Source organism: Ischnura elegans, chromosome 10 (assembly GCF_921293095.1).
Source record: "Ischnura elegans chromosome 10, ioIscEleg1.1, whole genome shotgun sequence".
Taxonomy (NCBI): Eukaryota; Metazoa; Arthropoda; class Insecta; order Odonata; family Coenagrionidae; genus Ischnura; species Ischnura elegans.
In genome coordinates, this window is record NC_060255.1 from 36,690,716 (window position 1) to 36,706,761 (window position 16,046).

General features: G+C 37.3%; 1 protein-coding gene across 7 annotated transcripts in view; it reads left to right on the top strand.

The window, feature by feature from the left end:
• Positions 1-16,046, top strand: part of LOC124166847 (lachesin-like) — a 791,588-nt gene that overhangs the window by 732,601 nt on the left and 42,941 nt on the right. For all 7 annotated transcript variants that reach the window (XM_046544547.1, XM_046544549.1, XM_046544548.1 and 4 more), the window contains one exon: positions 11,048-11,176. In XM_046544547.1, the coding sequence (XP_046400503.1) occupies positions 11,048-11,176 (129 nt within the window). The remainder of the gene's footprint in view (positions 1-11,047; positions 11,177-16,046) is intronic.

A 16,046-nucleotide genomic window follows, 5' to 3' on the forward strand; every position in this document is an offset into this window, starting at 1 on the left:
TCTGTGCTAATAGACAAGCCTGTTAACTAGCATGAGACTATTTCACCATTATTCTTGAGTGATATCGTTTTAAAACTTTTTACGGATATTATCCTGTGTGACGTAACAATATACCGATTGGTATTGATAGGGAAGGATTTCTTTCTTCTGTTACACTCCTGCCATTACATAATGGGTATTTGAATTTTAAACCAACTAGAAATTGTCTATTTCATACATCTTTTCGCTTAAGACACTCTACTGTAAATGGAATAAGTAGCTCCAAAATGATTTTCTCCTTTTAGTGATATTATTGCTTTTCATATTTTTCTTGAAAAGGGGAGGACTAAAAAGTGTTGAAAAAAAGTGTTGGAGTAAAAAAGGATCCCATTTACAGTTTCAGCCTCACGCAAAAAGTATTTTTTTAAACATTGTATTGAAAATATGTGACACAAGATATGCGATTCTGAACCAAGGTCATAATGTTGAGAATATTTTATTTGGCAAAAATATTTTACTGGGAAAATAATCGAGGTGAAGAACTTTGAAATTTTATGGCATTCAATGGATCTCAATTATTCTTCCATATTGTTATTCATAAAACGGTAGTGTCTATACAGATTTATCAAATTTATTACTTACTAAAAATACGTTAATTAATTTTAAAACTGCTTAATTTATGATAAATAGAAAGCCATTTTTGCGAACCATTTTAAGATGCGCAAAACTTTTTATTCACGATGCTCAATTCTTCTCTCGCTTTAATGAATCTGCCGATCGAATTGGTTCAAAGAAACAAGGAAAACCCGGAGAACAGGAAATGGAGTAATAATTATAATTTATAATTTTAACAAATGAATGAATTATAATATATAAAAATTATAACCTCTTGGTAACTTCTTTGAAGCCTAAATAAATAAATATATAAACTGGATTTAAATATACTATATACGGAATCATAAAACACTTGATATTTATTTCGTAAGCATAACAACGAAGACAAAGATTCTTATGCCAATTCAAACATCAAATTTCATCAGTCTTTTTATAGAATAAAATAAAATTACTTTGTTTTTTTCCACACTTTGTTTTAAATAGCACGACCCGGGTTTCAGCATCTAGTGCTATCATCAGGTCGTAGCAATGATGATAGCATTAGATGCACTAGAACCACTAGATAGCACTAGAACCTGATGATAGCATTAGATGCTGAAACCCGGGTCGTGCTATTTAAAATAAATTTTGGAATAAAACAAAGTAATTTTATTTTATTTTATTCCATAATGAAGCAATTCCACAAAGTAACGCCTCAGACCGTGTCTTATATTCATTAGTTTTGCATTGACGTTGTGTATTTGAGACGAGGATACCACGAAAAAAAATTATGCTGAATCGTAAGTTGAGCATTCCATTATTCCAATGGCATTCATCCCGCTCATTAATATTTCATTTTCAACTTCTTGAAATACAGAGGTGTACCTAACGTTCGGAGCCAGTCACCTGATTCACTCTGCTCCCTTTTAATTACGCTTGAAGATCCTTCATTTGCTCACGGACTCGGTCTTTTGGCAAGGTGGAAGCGTAAGTGGCACACTAAGAAGGTGGACTTAGCCGGAGTGCGGCGAAGACTTCTGCTGGCGAGAACCGCTTTGGAAGTTGCCAAAGTAGGCCGGGAATACTGCTGGAATATGACCAAAAACGCTCTCTTAATTTGGCATGCAATTTTGCTAACTAGTAGTTTCGACTACTTGGCCGCTTAATGGAATAACTTAGCAGAATAATAGCTTAATCAATTGAGTTCAAATTTTTGGTACCGTGCATTTAATAGCGTGGTTTGTTTTTTTTTCCACCAGCTCATTAGGGTGGAAAAATATTCTGCCTCAAGAAGACAGTCATAAACTCCCAGGAAAGGAAAATATTTGGTTCTCGTTTCAAAATCCTGTTTTAAGACTGCATCTCGATGTAAAATTACTGCTCACAATCTAACCAGGAGTGTGGAACATGCAAATCTGCAAATAAGAAAAAATAGAGCTACCCGTATCTAATTCTATCATTTTGCTTAACGTATTTGTGACACCGCGAAAAAAATTTTTTTTTTCAGAATCGTTGGATAAGCATCGTTTATCCATTAGCATTTGTCCCGCTTAAAAATATTATTGTGACGGGAATGAAGAATAACTAATGATTTCAGTTTTCAAAAGTTTACATATATTTGGTATTACTTTACCTGAGCATATTTGGTAATACTTAAAAGCATCTACCAAATGTCACATGAATTTTTCAGTATGCAACCCCTCGTTGATTGGTTAGAAAATAATTTGGGCTTGTTGATCATTTGGAATGAATCAAGATTTTTTAAACACCGTTTTCGTCATTATTTCGGCTAACACAGTATCCTTGTACTTACTGAAAAGGTAAAATCGATCTTTTCAACTTATTTCTCTTCATTTTTTTCCGATAAGTTAAGCTCAAAAACTAAAGCAATGTCAGTTAAAGTTGATAGATAATGCACATTTTTATGGGAACTTCTACTGGCTTCTTAGAGCAAAATTTGAGATCAAAAGTCGCAGAAAAGTTAACTCGCGGACTTACGTTTTAATGACGCAATCTCGGTAAAGGATCGAAGTGAAAGGGATGAGAATCAGATTAGTATCGATAGAGCAACCAACGTATCGGCGGGTGACGTCATAGAAGTTGAATTCCGCATGCATAGGATAATCCGAAGCTATTCAAATCGCTTAGCAAATAACAAAAGGCTTTTACACTACAGGTGGCATGAGTGGAGGCAGGTTGCCCCAACGACAATACCATTGCACTTGCCGGACAGCCAACGCCGCCTATGCGTTAAGATGCTGCGGGTCTATGAACCAATTTTTCAGATGTACTTTAATTGCAATGTATTATGAAACTATATCATGTTGTTTCTATATCAATGCCTTGTGAGATGAATAAAAATAAAGTTAATGATGCTACATATTCCCTATTAAGTATTCATGAGTATCATAAGTTCCTAAATAAGCATTGTACGAAAAAATTAACTTGTACGCATTCACTTTGGCGTAGCCAGGATCCGAATTTTAAGAGAATTGCCATTGATGGAGATGACTTGGTGATTTAACTAGCAGCATGCCTAAACAGAAATCGGGAGATTCGAGTTCGCATCCCGGCAATGCCAAATGATTTTTTGATTGGCTGCTTTCAGGTTCTTTCCCGCGTCTGTTCATCTCAGGCGACGACATGTTAAATGATTTTTTTGGCATATTTCATCTTTGGTACACACTCCCAAATTAGTTAAATTAAATTTGGAAAGCGAAATATTCAATTGTAGCTCAAAATATTTCACTCGTTAGAGTTATATTAAAAACCTCACGCATCATTCAAAACCCCCAACCCTTTCTCATTTTGGATATTCCGATGACATGGCTTACCCTCGAAACACGTGGTTAATTGGAACATAACGATTATGGGACAGAAATGGTATTGCCAAAGCACACTTCAAACGAATCCGTTGCCAAGTGCAGGTGTACATTCTTATGCGCACCCGAAAGGTTTTTCCCTTGTTCTCAGCATGCTTCACAAGTGACTACACATCCGCTGAATGCCCATGTCTGTCCTCGGAAACCTACCATCCGGGCCTGACCGCGACGGTAAATCGATCACTCGTGTGTCCTGCGATAGTACAGAATTACCTCGGGAACTGAGCGTGCAAACGGTGATGCGGGCGCAGGCACGATAGTGAGTTGATATTCTGTTGAATCCCGGCATCGGAGATATGGCAGGTCCTGCAAGCTGGTCGGATGAATAAACCTGGCTCCGGAATATAAACTTGGCTCATACAATTTTCATAGTCTTAAGGCCATTTTATAAAGGGCACGTACTCATATAATCTTACGTGTGCACGAAGGTGCAGTCAAAATTGCGTTGTGTAGAACGGTAAATAGCAAGAACCCATGCGAGAATGCATGGACGTGAGATGGCAAAATACTCCCTGTTCTAATTTCATTCGTGTGATTGCGCGCCTTACTAAGAAATCAATGTAGTTTCTAACCTGGGAAGTTACGTTCCCCGTGTGAACCGGCCTTTACAATCCTAGATAGGATATTAGTGTGCTGAAAGCCACCCATTACCTTTTTACCAAACTATTACCTTCAGTTTATTGTTGTTCTTTTTATTTATTTTTATTTGTTTATTTCCATCTTCTCTGTAAACAGCACATTAAGGCCTTTACAACGGAGGATAAACAATATAAAATCCAAGCCCTAGATAAGGACCACCTAACCAGGTGGGATTCGAACCCAAGACCTACGGTTTGGCAGGCGAGGACTTTACCCCACCGCCACCGAGGCCGGCAAAAAAAAATTTGCTGCGGACAGGATTGTGTTTTTTATTATGATTTATATTTTTTGTGTCCTTCGTTATCTGTCCCAATTTAACTCATTTCTAGGTCCCCCTAGAGGGACTCAAGTCTGTTACTTCAATTTTTTATATCCTCCGTTAAATAGGGAGTTTCTGGAGAAATCTGCAATAATTGAGGGCGTTGTAGGGGAGGCAATGTTAAGAATTTTTTGCCCATAAACATGGGTTCGCAACTCCTTCCTTACAGAGCTATGGAAACGCAAATATTTTTATTGGTACACTTTTCAGTTACCATGAAAATGGTTATTCTTGGGTATCCAGCTTTTTCGATATTTTATTTAATACTCTGGATTTTAAGGACATTAAATAGCTTGTGTTGGTCGTAAATGTGCTATTATAATCGTCTGAAACTCTGGAAAAAATGAATCTTTGACCTCAGATAAAGAAGACCTTTGATCGAGTATCAACGATATCATCGCCCATCTTGAGATTAATTGGATTGGGTACCGAAGAAAAGCCGTTTTTATGGTAGGGTAAATCTGGGATGGATGCCGCATGCGGGATAGACTTTGCATAGTTTCGGCGTTTCTTGACATATTTTGGGCAGATGCGCAATGCAGGGGCAGATTAGATGCCAGGGAATAAGTGAGGATTTCCTGTTTGTTTTTCATTGGTTTTACAGACTTTAAAGCTCAAATACTTAAAAAATTCTAGTTTTTTACCTTCGAAATTTTTCTTCGCCTTGCACTATATTCGTATCGGACTATGAAATACTACTATATTACGATATTATGAGGTTTGAGGCAATAGTATGTTTAATTACGGCATATTTACCTTAAAGGCTGCTGCTACGCGTTCAGTGCTATTGATTTATTACAGTTTGAAAATAAGCCACATAATGCGTTCCTGACGATGAACATTGATTTCTTTGAGCGGTGCTGGGTAGCGTCTATTTTTTAATTTTTACGAATAATTCATGTAAAAATCCCAAATAAAGTTTTATCCATCATTACAATTACCTGTTGTAATCCCCTTTAGATCAAGGCATATTTTTAGTTTAATTACGGCATATTTACCTGAAAGGCAATAGAGCCACGAGGTTCGGCGTCTCACCCATAGAGAAAGGGAGAGACGGCGCACTGAACTTCAGTATGCATGCCGCATGGACGAAAATGTTTAAAACTTTCTCCCCTAACATCTCCTGAAGTATTGCAGATTCATCCTTTAACAGCGTTTCCGTAACGTAAGCAATGTACTACAAAACCCACTCCCGACCTCCGACTGGCTGATTCATACAAATGTTTGGGGCTAACGATACGAGATACGGCAAAAAGTCATGGCATCGATACCCTCTAAAATCGTTTGAAACCCTAGGAAGCACTGTCGAAAAATTAATTTTCCATCAGGCTCAGTTTTACTGATTTCCTTTTTTTTATGATATTTCATAGGGTATAGGTCAATGTAAACCAAGTTATAGCCAACGTTTCGATTTATTTAAAATCATCCTCAGGGCTATGAAAGAGAAAACATGAACAATATAAAACACAAAGATGACAACGATATACAATATTTTTACATAAAAATGTTACAATCGCGTTTTTTATACAGTAATATAATTTAAGGTATGCACATATGTAACAACATAATAGAATGCACAAAATATTTTGGCATACCTCTTAACTTTGTTACATATTTATTGATGCTGTGTTACTAAGGTATTGCCACACCTAGTTACCATCAATTTTGATTGATGAAATATCATAAGAAGTTATTAAACAAGGTCAAGAATAGAAGAGGAAAAGTATTAATAATACTAATTTGATTTCCTTAATGCCTACATCCACTTTTTGGTGAATTCGGGGATCAAAAAATCTATTTTTCAAAAATGTAATCTTTCGAAATCTACGTCGAAAAATCTGTTTTCATACCGATGGGGTACTTTTAATTTCAGCCAAATCGTGCAATTGTAAATTGGCAAAGTAATCATAAAAGACCGCAAATCTTCCTGGGGGTTTAGGATGGTAGAACCCTCGCAGCGAGTGAAAGCGATTCATTATGTCTTTTCACATGATCTATCCACAGGGTCTTTCTCTATCACATGTTCCTCTACGTTTACCTTGTACAGTAGACCTTTTCTTTTTCATATTAATCCGTTCTAGAGGGCCGATTTTAACAATAATTCCGTCGTTCAGGAGTTTCATAAATGAGTTTCAATGGCATCAACGCATTTCATTGTTGCTATACTTAAATAATACGCTTTGTTTACTAATACGATGAGTTTTTACAAAGTAGATGACATTTTCTGCAATATTTGTTGCGAACATAGTCGGCGGAATTAGACTTTAACAAAATAGCGTGCAAATCGGGTCAGAAAATATACCATATCCATCTTCCATTGAACCCATCGTATAGCAGGGTGTAATGTATACCTGAAGCAAACTTTTGTTTTATTTTTCTTACTCTTTAAAATTCTTTGGAAATGATCGGAAGGAAATTGTGATTAATTCGAAGGAAAATTAATACTACTTATTGTCAGGGTAAAATCAGTGCATTGGAAATTCCAAAATTTTCTAGTTATCGCGAGGGGGTAGCCCATTCGAGATTTTCGACTTCAGTGCAAGAAGTTGCACGTTAACACCACGGGTCGGTCTTCTATGGGTAGTGCAGCATCCCATCTGGCCGTGAGACACGTCAGCACGGGCTGAGGCGAGAGCAGAGGAGCCTTTTGATAAGAAAAAGGGTGAAAGTTCCGATGGGGGAGGCGAACGGCCACCATCTCTTTTTAGCCCTCCGGGCGCGAGGAAGATAGATGGCCTCCTCATCTCGAGGAAGGCACTGGGAGCTAGGGAAAAAAAGGTGACGAACGCTGAGCGGGAGGGAAGGCGTACTCAACACGTCAGGGCGCTCAGGGCTCTCTTCCCAGAAGGCGTGCCGTGATTGGCCCATCACTCATAAGCGCTGCCTCGTCGGGTGCGTGAGCCGACGCGCGTGTTCCCGCCGTTATGTACAAGGGGGCCAAAGTCTTGTACATATACGAATCTTGTTCCCGGCTCATCCTGCTGGTGCTCCTACTTTGAGGAAAAACGGGATCCAGATAAATCACTCGGTGCGTCGTAGCGACTTGATTTTTATCGGACGGGGGTGTGAGGAGGAAAAAAATAGCAGATGGTTGTTTGCGAGAGGCGTAAAAGTTTTAGTTCCCCTTCGGCACGGTTATGAAAGGAGCTATTCGTCTTATTTGGTCTTCATGTTGAGGGGCTGGGTGGGGGGTAGAGGGGAATATCGACTCGACATCCTCCAAGTGTTACCTTGGCTACCGTTGCAGAAATGGACCCTTTCGAAAAGAGTTTTCACGTCTTGGTGAAATGTTTCCATATGTCCGTGACACGTGTAGCTTGAGGGGAGTATGTATTTCTACGCTTAATTGTTTTCGATTCCATGGCAAAATCTCAAGATATGAGTCATAGACGTAATACCGTCGATATTTTAAAAACTCAATGGTAGTGTAAGTTCTGAAGAGAGAGATTTTGAGAGCTGAAAAAAAATTGCACAGTACCTACGAAACAATAGCTACCTGTACTAGAAAAGGATCAAGCTATAAAATTGCTATGGAGACTTACAGGGTTTGTCCGGAAAGTAATAGGACTGATTTTCTTCCACCGCGACTGTACTTCGGAGCGTGTTTGCACCGACTGAATTTGGTAGAGGGTGTTTCTAGCTAACGAACGAGCGGCGGGTCAATTGTCTGCTATCACCTGCAGAGTCAGGACAGACTTTTTTGCGCGACGTGTTTCTGTGAGCGGTGCAAGCCGAAAATGCAGCGTTCGTTACAGCAGAGGTACGCGATTGAATTCTGAGTGAAACTCGGTAAATATGCGACAGAGACGTTTGTTATGATCAAGTAGGCTACCCAGATGTTGCTTTAGCAAGAAGTGGTGCGTTTCGGTGGCACTAGGCCTTTTTGGAGGGCCGGGAAGAGGTCGCTGATGAAGACGGTGCTGGAAGACCTGTGACTTCGGCAAGCACCGACATTTTGACTCGTGTGCACAAAGTTTTGAACTCAGACCGTCGACTAAGCATTCGTTTAATTGCCCAGATGTTACATTTATCAAAATCTGTGGTTCATGACATTGTGACGGAGCATTTGAACATGCGCAAGATGTGTGCGCGAAGATGGTCCCAAAAGTGCTCACTGAGAACTAGAAATTGCGGCTCACATCGCTTTCATGTGAACAGCTAATTAACCAATGCCGGTATCCCAACGCTTCCGCCGCCGCCCTGCAGCCCAGATGTGGCCCCCCAGACTTTTTTTTTTGTTTCCTTGTGTGAAATGGCCGATGAAAGGCAAGCATTTTGAGACGACATAGGGGATACAAGCAGCATGCACCTCGGCTCTCGAGGCTATTTCGGAGAATGTCTTCTGTAACGCCTTCAATGCTTGGAAATCGCGGTGGCAGCGCTGTATCGACGCAGAAGGAGCCTATTTTGAAAATTTTTAAAGAATTGTAACGATTGGCTCAATAATTTTTTTTTATCGACTCAGTCCTATTACTTTCCGGACAAACCCTGTAATTCTTCTGGCATACGTGTATTGGTGGCTTATACACTTTAATCTGAGGTTTTTATTCAGAATTACTGATCGAATAGTCACTTATTTATAAAAATATTGAATTTAAAAAATTGTTTTGCAGTTTTTCAGTCATCATTTTATTAAGCTGTAGTTACGGAAGCTGTAGTTACGAATTGGTAGCAAATTTGATTTTATTTACGTTGAATGAAATTTATTCTGTTGCAAAGTCAGTCTAACAAACTGGTTGTGAAAATCAGTGTAAAAACCCAACTTTGCTATCCGTAGCTATCCTAAAGTCAGCGCTGCACAGTGGACCTATATCAGATAACTCCGCACTGAAGTCCAAAATGACTTTTTTAGGCATAAACTGAGCGTAAACGTAGAAGAAACTAACCGTAAATACTCTTAAAAGATTACCAATTGCGAACCCATACGTCAATTCTAATAAATACGACCCGTCACTGAGATAGAATGGCCTAAATTTGACCAATTAAAAAAAATACGCGCTATATTGCTTTCTGCGAAAATCTTTGCATTTAAGCAGGTGGTGTTGCGGAGGTATGATTTTTATGGAATAGAAAACAAATACTTCTTTTTCCTGCTGCTTTACCTACAATTTTATCAATGAATTTTGAATATTTTGGCCTACATTTGTCTGGTTTTGTAAAACAAAATAGCATACCCGGTGTTCACGTAATTTTTGATATAAAGTAGACATAATCTCTCGTTTACAAAATGCGTTACTCGAAAAATTTACATCACAGGCTAAATTATACATTTTATCATAGTTATTATACTACGCAGAAATCTTGGATAACAGTTTGCGTCTGCGGTAATGAGAGCAATTTTTCGATCACGTATCAAGGATAAGCCACCCGACGCGGGACCGTTGAGGCACGGTAGCCTCGGTCTATTTTTCATGTTTTTTTTAAAATAATTATTGAGAATTATCATCTAAAAATGAGACATGGTCAGTATTAACTGAAAGAGTTACTATAACTAATCTATACTTAAGATATTACCAGGATAATGGATCGATCGACTGGGCCATTTAATTACTCTAGTAAATTATGTATATTACAAAATTATTATAATTCACAAAATAAATAATGATTTAAATAATGATTTTGTTATTATATATTAAACCCGGAAAACCGTCACCGAAGATGCGAGATATTGAATATTTTTTGGAGCCATCCCACCTAAAATATGCTTCGGGAATTGAGTTGAGTAAATTGAGTTTCGGGGATTGAGTAAACAGAATAATTAGGAATTTAATAGAGAGAGAAATAAACAGTTTTCGAGAAAGGCAACAACCGATACGCTTTTACCCTACCCTTCCGTTTCCACCTCCGCCGAGGCGGGCCGCGCTGAAAGGGCGTTTTTTCACCACGCACCGTATAGAGAGATTGCAGCTCTTGAGAGTGAGTCTCTGAGATTCTGGCTATCTACATCTAGGCATTTTTATGAGGCTAACGTCAACGACCTATTTGACCTTTAATTTCACATAAAGTTTTCGCGACACGACGTGGTCATAGGGATTATTATCCCAAGGTGTAAGTAACAACATTGGCGTAAAAAGCATTAAAACGATCGCAGGCATATTCATCTTGTTGTGTTCTAGAACTATAGGTTTTATGATCCATGTAAAGCATAGTAACCACGCAATTTCCATGCCTATTCCTCAGGAATTAACTACATGTATGAATAGACCATCTATCGGACGGGTTACTTGATGAGATATTCGGAGATATTTTGCAAACACTTTCTACGAAATAATTTTCGTCAAGTCACTTTTGTCATTATATCTTCCATCATTATTTTAGCCGATTGTAATGATCAACTTCAATACTTCTAGTCTACAACCGTGAATATGTTCGTGATATCGTTATCTCTCCTGAAATAAGAGCATAGTATATCGACACTATTACAGAAATTTCGTTGAAAATTTGGAGGATCAAGTAGACTGGAGGATAGATTATAAGCATATCTTATGCATCATAGTCAAAATGGTGCCACTACTTACAATTAGTACAAAATTTCTTTCAGTAATGTTTTATTATTTTTGATGACTAAGAGGATATATTGTTTACATTGCTTTTATGCCATAATATTAATTATCACATCGTTTTTTTCTTACAGTGAATGTTATCGATGGAGAGGTAATCACCATTACCAAAGTGAGCAGATTGCATATGGGCGCCTACCTGTGCATCGCTTCTAACGGTGTGCCTCCATCCGTCAGCAAGAGGGTGCTGCTACGCGTTCAGTGTGAGTATTCATTTATTGCAGTTTGAAAATAAGTCACAAAATGTGTTCCTGACGATGAATATAAATTCCTTCGAGCAGTGCTAGGTAGCTTCTTCTTTTTTTTAATTATTGCGAATAATTCACGTAAAAATACCATAGAAAGTTTTATCAATCATAAAAATTGCCTGTTGTAATACCCCTTAGATTAAGCATATGATATGATGTTCCTAAAAATAAATATTAATCGTATTGTGCACTTTTGGGTAGCTTCATTTCTATTTAAAATTTCACGAAAAATTCATGTTAAAATTTCATGGAAAGTTGCATCCACCATAATAATTGCCTGTTGTAATCACCCTTAGATTAAGCATACGATACAAATTTATTTTAGTGGCGTTTAGTACATAGTAGTAATAAGTAAACGGTATTTATTTTATCAAGGAGTGGAACGCACAAAATCGATTCAGGCTTGACTTGGTGAAAATGCTATATATCCATGGCAAAAACTAAAAACGATAATGTCCACGCTTAAATATAAAACTCCAATAACGACCATGGTTTCAACATACTATGTAATATTCAAGGTAAAAAAATGGCTTAGAATGTCGACACCATTGTCGGTAGTATAGTGTTGTACTCAAGTGTAGAAATTAGCATTAGTGGTTTATATCATTGAAGGAATGAAAAACTCGTGAATTACTAGGTTGGCACTTAATAGCCATTTACCATGGAATTTTCATAGAAATAAAGCCAGTAATCAACATTATAATTAATATAATATTAGCTACGACATTTTTTATAAAATACAGAGGAAAATATAATGAGAAAGAAAATTTGCGTCTCTATCGGGAAATACAGCCTCCCTCTCCCATTGCATCGACTGATAACATCGGCTCCGTTCTTGCACCCTTACCAAGATATATTTTTTCAAGTGTTCATCCATTGATAACGTTCTCCTTTGAAGCTGAAGAGTAGACTTTATTTGTTGATAAAATTCCAATGCTATTTTTATAGTAAATATCTGGAGGGAGAATTTTTGCTGTTGGTTCTCTTTTTTGTTATCATCGAGAGCACTCGTTAAAATAAACATCCAAAGCCTTTGCGCACGATTTTATTTTCCGTGATATTGACTTAATCCCGCCTGGAATATGAAGATAGCTTCGCTGAAAATCCTGGCTGGCAGCCTCGATCATAGTCACGACCCTCATCGTGGAAAACCCCTCATATCGCTGCTGAATATATTTTTTTTCGCTCGGCACTTCCCGTTTAAGTGAGGTATAAAAGTGATTACGTTGTAATTTACCTCACGAAGAGTTTATATCGTACTGGAGTAGATAGGAGTTCCCGGGAACTAAATAGAATTACCGAATTAAACTGGCCTAACGGTTCATAGTCTTTGCTATTATCTGAAGCAGTGACGCAGCTATGGGGGATGATGGAATATATCCCCCCTTCTAAAGCAACAGATAAATAAAAAAGTATTAAAAACTATTATCCAGTTTTTAAATTTAATAACTGCATCTACTTAAAGTTAAATTTTTAGTGCCAAAATGATGTATTATGTATACATTCAGACATGCCATTTTTCAAAACTTTTCCCTTGTGTGTAGACCCTCCCCCTATACTTGGGGCCTCCCCAAACCCCACCAAAGCATATTCCTAGTTACGCCACTGACCTGACGCATGTATAAATTTGAAGTTAGGCTAAATATTTTCATAGATTTTTAATGCTTAATATATTCGGAGTTTTATATTTCATGATTTTCTCATATATATATTTATGATCAAATTTCATCGCAAGTATTATCTCATAATTGCGTTTAGAAGTACATATTTGAATGGCTTGAAAATGATCTTAAGCATTCACCGTGATTATCGTACATAGATTTTGATTAAACGGTCGTGAGCATATTTTATACCTCATGATGCTTTCGTTCGTCAATATCTATCACAAGTATCGCAATATAGCTACGACAGTCAGGGAAAAATACTTGTAATACAACCTGCTTGATTGTGGATGGTGTTTTGTTCGGTTCAAGCAGTTCACTTAGTACAATTACGAGGGGAGACCCAAAAACAACTGGAAACAATTTTTTAAAAATTCAAAATTTAATTTTTTGTGTTACAAACGCTAATTACCTACGAATTTCTCTCCAATTAAACTGATACATTGGTTGAAACGTTTTTTTTCCACTGCACGACACACCTTTGGTACTGGCTGTTTCCGATGCCTTGCAGGAACACCTTCGATACCATTTTCACCCCCGTAATGCGATGAAAACATTTCCTTTTCATCACCAATTTCATCCGGGGGAATGAAAGGAAATCACAAGGTGCGATACCTATTGAGTAGAGTGGGTGAGAAAGCAGTGTCATGCAATTTTTTACCAAAAACTCAAGTCGCGGCCAGCAGCAACACGTGTCGCATTTTGATCAGGAGTCAGCAAACGGGGGAATAATGCCGCCACGATTCGTCTCATTAGCTAATCTTCAGCTTAAATTCACTGCAATGAACTCAAAGAAAGACCAGTTTGTTCAGCGAGTTCGTAAACAGTACGCCTCTTATTCTCTTGCACAAGGGCACGATTTTTTTTCCACATTTTCATCAGTTGTGGACCTGAAAGGCCGTCCCGGGCGTTGAATGTCTTCGATCAACATGTTGCCGCGTTTGAGTTCCGAATACCACTTGTGCACTTCATTTTTTAGGCGTGTTTTTTATTAGCTGTAGACAAAAGATAAACCGTGTCCGACTACATTTTACCGAGCAGAGAGCAAATTTTCAAAGTTGCACGCTGTTCTCGAATATCAGCCATTTCAAAAATCTAAAAGGTCAAAAAACTTTTCGTAAGTAAACGGTCACAGGGGCTCGCTACAACCGTCTAAATTAACGCCGTTTCGTATACTGACTCAGAAACGGTTAAATAACACCCATCTAGTGGGAGAAGCCCAAAATACAAGAGTTACGGGCGGAGCGATTTCCATCCGGTTATTTTTGGGTCCCACCTCATACTTAGTGTTTAACATACAAAATTTTATTAAGAGAAAATGAATTATTTTACCTTCGAAAAATTGTCATGATATTTATTACTTGACGTTTTCAAATGTGAAAAAAATGTTTTCTTCAATTAGTGCCGATAAGAGTGAATTTGCAGCGTAGAATTCGCGATGAATGGCTAAGCTCAACAAATATTAGTGAGGAAAAGTTACGTTCGGGAAAGTGATGCCTATATAACAATAAATCTATTAAAGTTTAGTTTCTGCAAGTTTAAAATTGTACGAAAATATATTAACAAAGTAAGCCATTGAGGAGAATTGAAGTTTTGAATAGGGTAAAAGCGTAGACATGTTAAAATGTTAAAAAGATGATTTGAGGGAAACAAATTATTTGTTTGTGGCCTTAGTAAATTCTTTATTTGGTATCTGTAACGTTACCGGCAGTTAGATAAAAAAGTGTATTATTTTCACAACTCGAATTAATCTACTTCCATGGTAATGCTTTTTCATTTGAAATATAATCCTCTGTAGGACTAAAAGTCATTCCCAAGGGTTATTTTCTGCGACGAAACCAAGCTCAAGGAAGCATCACGCACGTTGTTTTCTGCCTAAATTACATTAGTTCTCCCACAAAAACTGGGGAAAAGTCAGCCATCATCCAGCTTTTGGGGAATCATGGCATGGATTTTGAAATTACTTAAGTTAAAATCTGCTTTCCGGAAAACCGCGTCCGGGCGAGGTTTTAAGTATCCTTTTCATTGTGATAATGTTGTTGAAAATACAATTTTATCAGACTAAATGAGTAGTGCCGTAATAACTGAAGTAATCCTGTCGAGCAAGCATTAATTTCTCTCCTGCCCTAATGCAGGGGTATTTTTCTGTGATGAAATTGGGTTGTATGAAAATTTGTTTGATGTTTTTGACCTAACTTTCCATTAGTTCTCCCACAGAAACCTAAAAAGCTGAGTCATCAAAGCGCGTACGTCAAATCAGGGTATGGATTTCGTAACTTCTTTAATTAGCTTTCTAGGAATCCTGTTTCAGGGAAGTTTCGCCATATGACCATTCGATGTCACTTCTGTCTTTAATGAAAACCAATTACCTGAATAATGTAAAAAAATGTAGTAGGTTCACAAATTCATATCGTTAAAATATTAATTCACTTGCATAAATGAATGTGACATTTTTATTGTAATGATATGCATATGTTTTTGTTTAAAAGACTCACTTTTTTCCAATAATAATTTTAACTAAACCAGGAAATTCAATATTGTGGTTCATCGGTGACGACTGATTTGTTTTGATGGAGTTACAGAATTGATTTATTAACTCAAAAATTTTGTGTTACAATTTTTGTTTCCAATAGACGTAATCGTGTCGAAATATTAAATTCAATTCCATTTTATTTATTGTTACTTTTTCATTGGGACGTGGCTGACTTCTAAAATTAATCAGATTGATTGAAAAGTAGCGTAATGGATTCATACATCCAGTAATATAACCTTAATATCAGGTATAAGATAGAATTTGTGTTCCTTTAGTCGCCTCGGAATAGTATTCTCTATTTTGCGTTAATTTTTCACCGTGACTACATAAAGGGGCCTAAATTTAATCAGGTTGAGTGGAAGGCCGTAATAATTTAAGTAATCCAGGAGAGCAAACTTAAAAGTATTAGATATGAAGGGGTGAGAAAAGTGGGTACAAGTCTTTTATTCTAAACAATGGTACAGTAATAAGGTAAAGAAAACAAATGATATGCACTAGATATTTAGTAGTGCATTCGATTTTCCACTTTCTGTCAGTGCAGAGGAGAGACTCACTCGTATCCCTCGGTCACAATTTTTTTATATTTATTCTATCAATTTCTGTACCAAACTCTGTTGATAAAAAATATTCT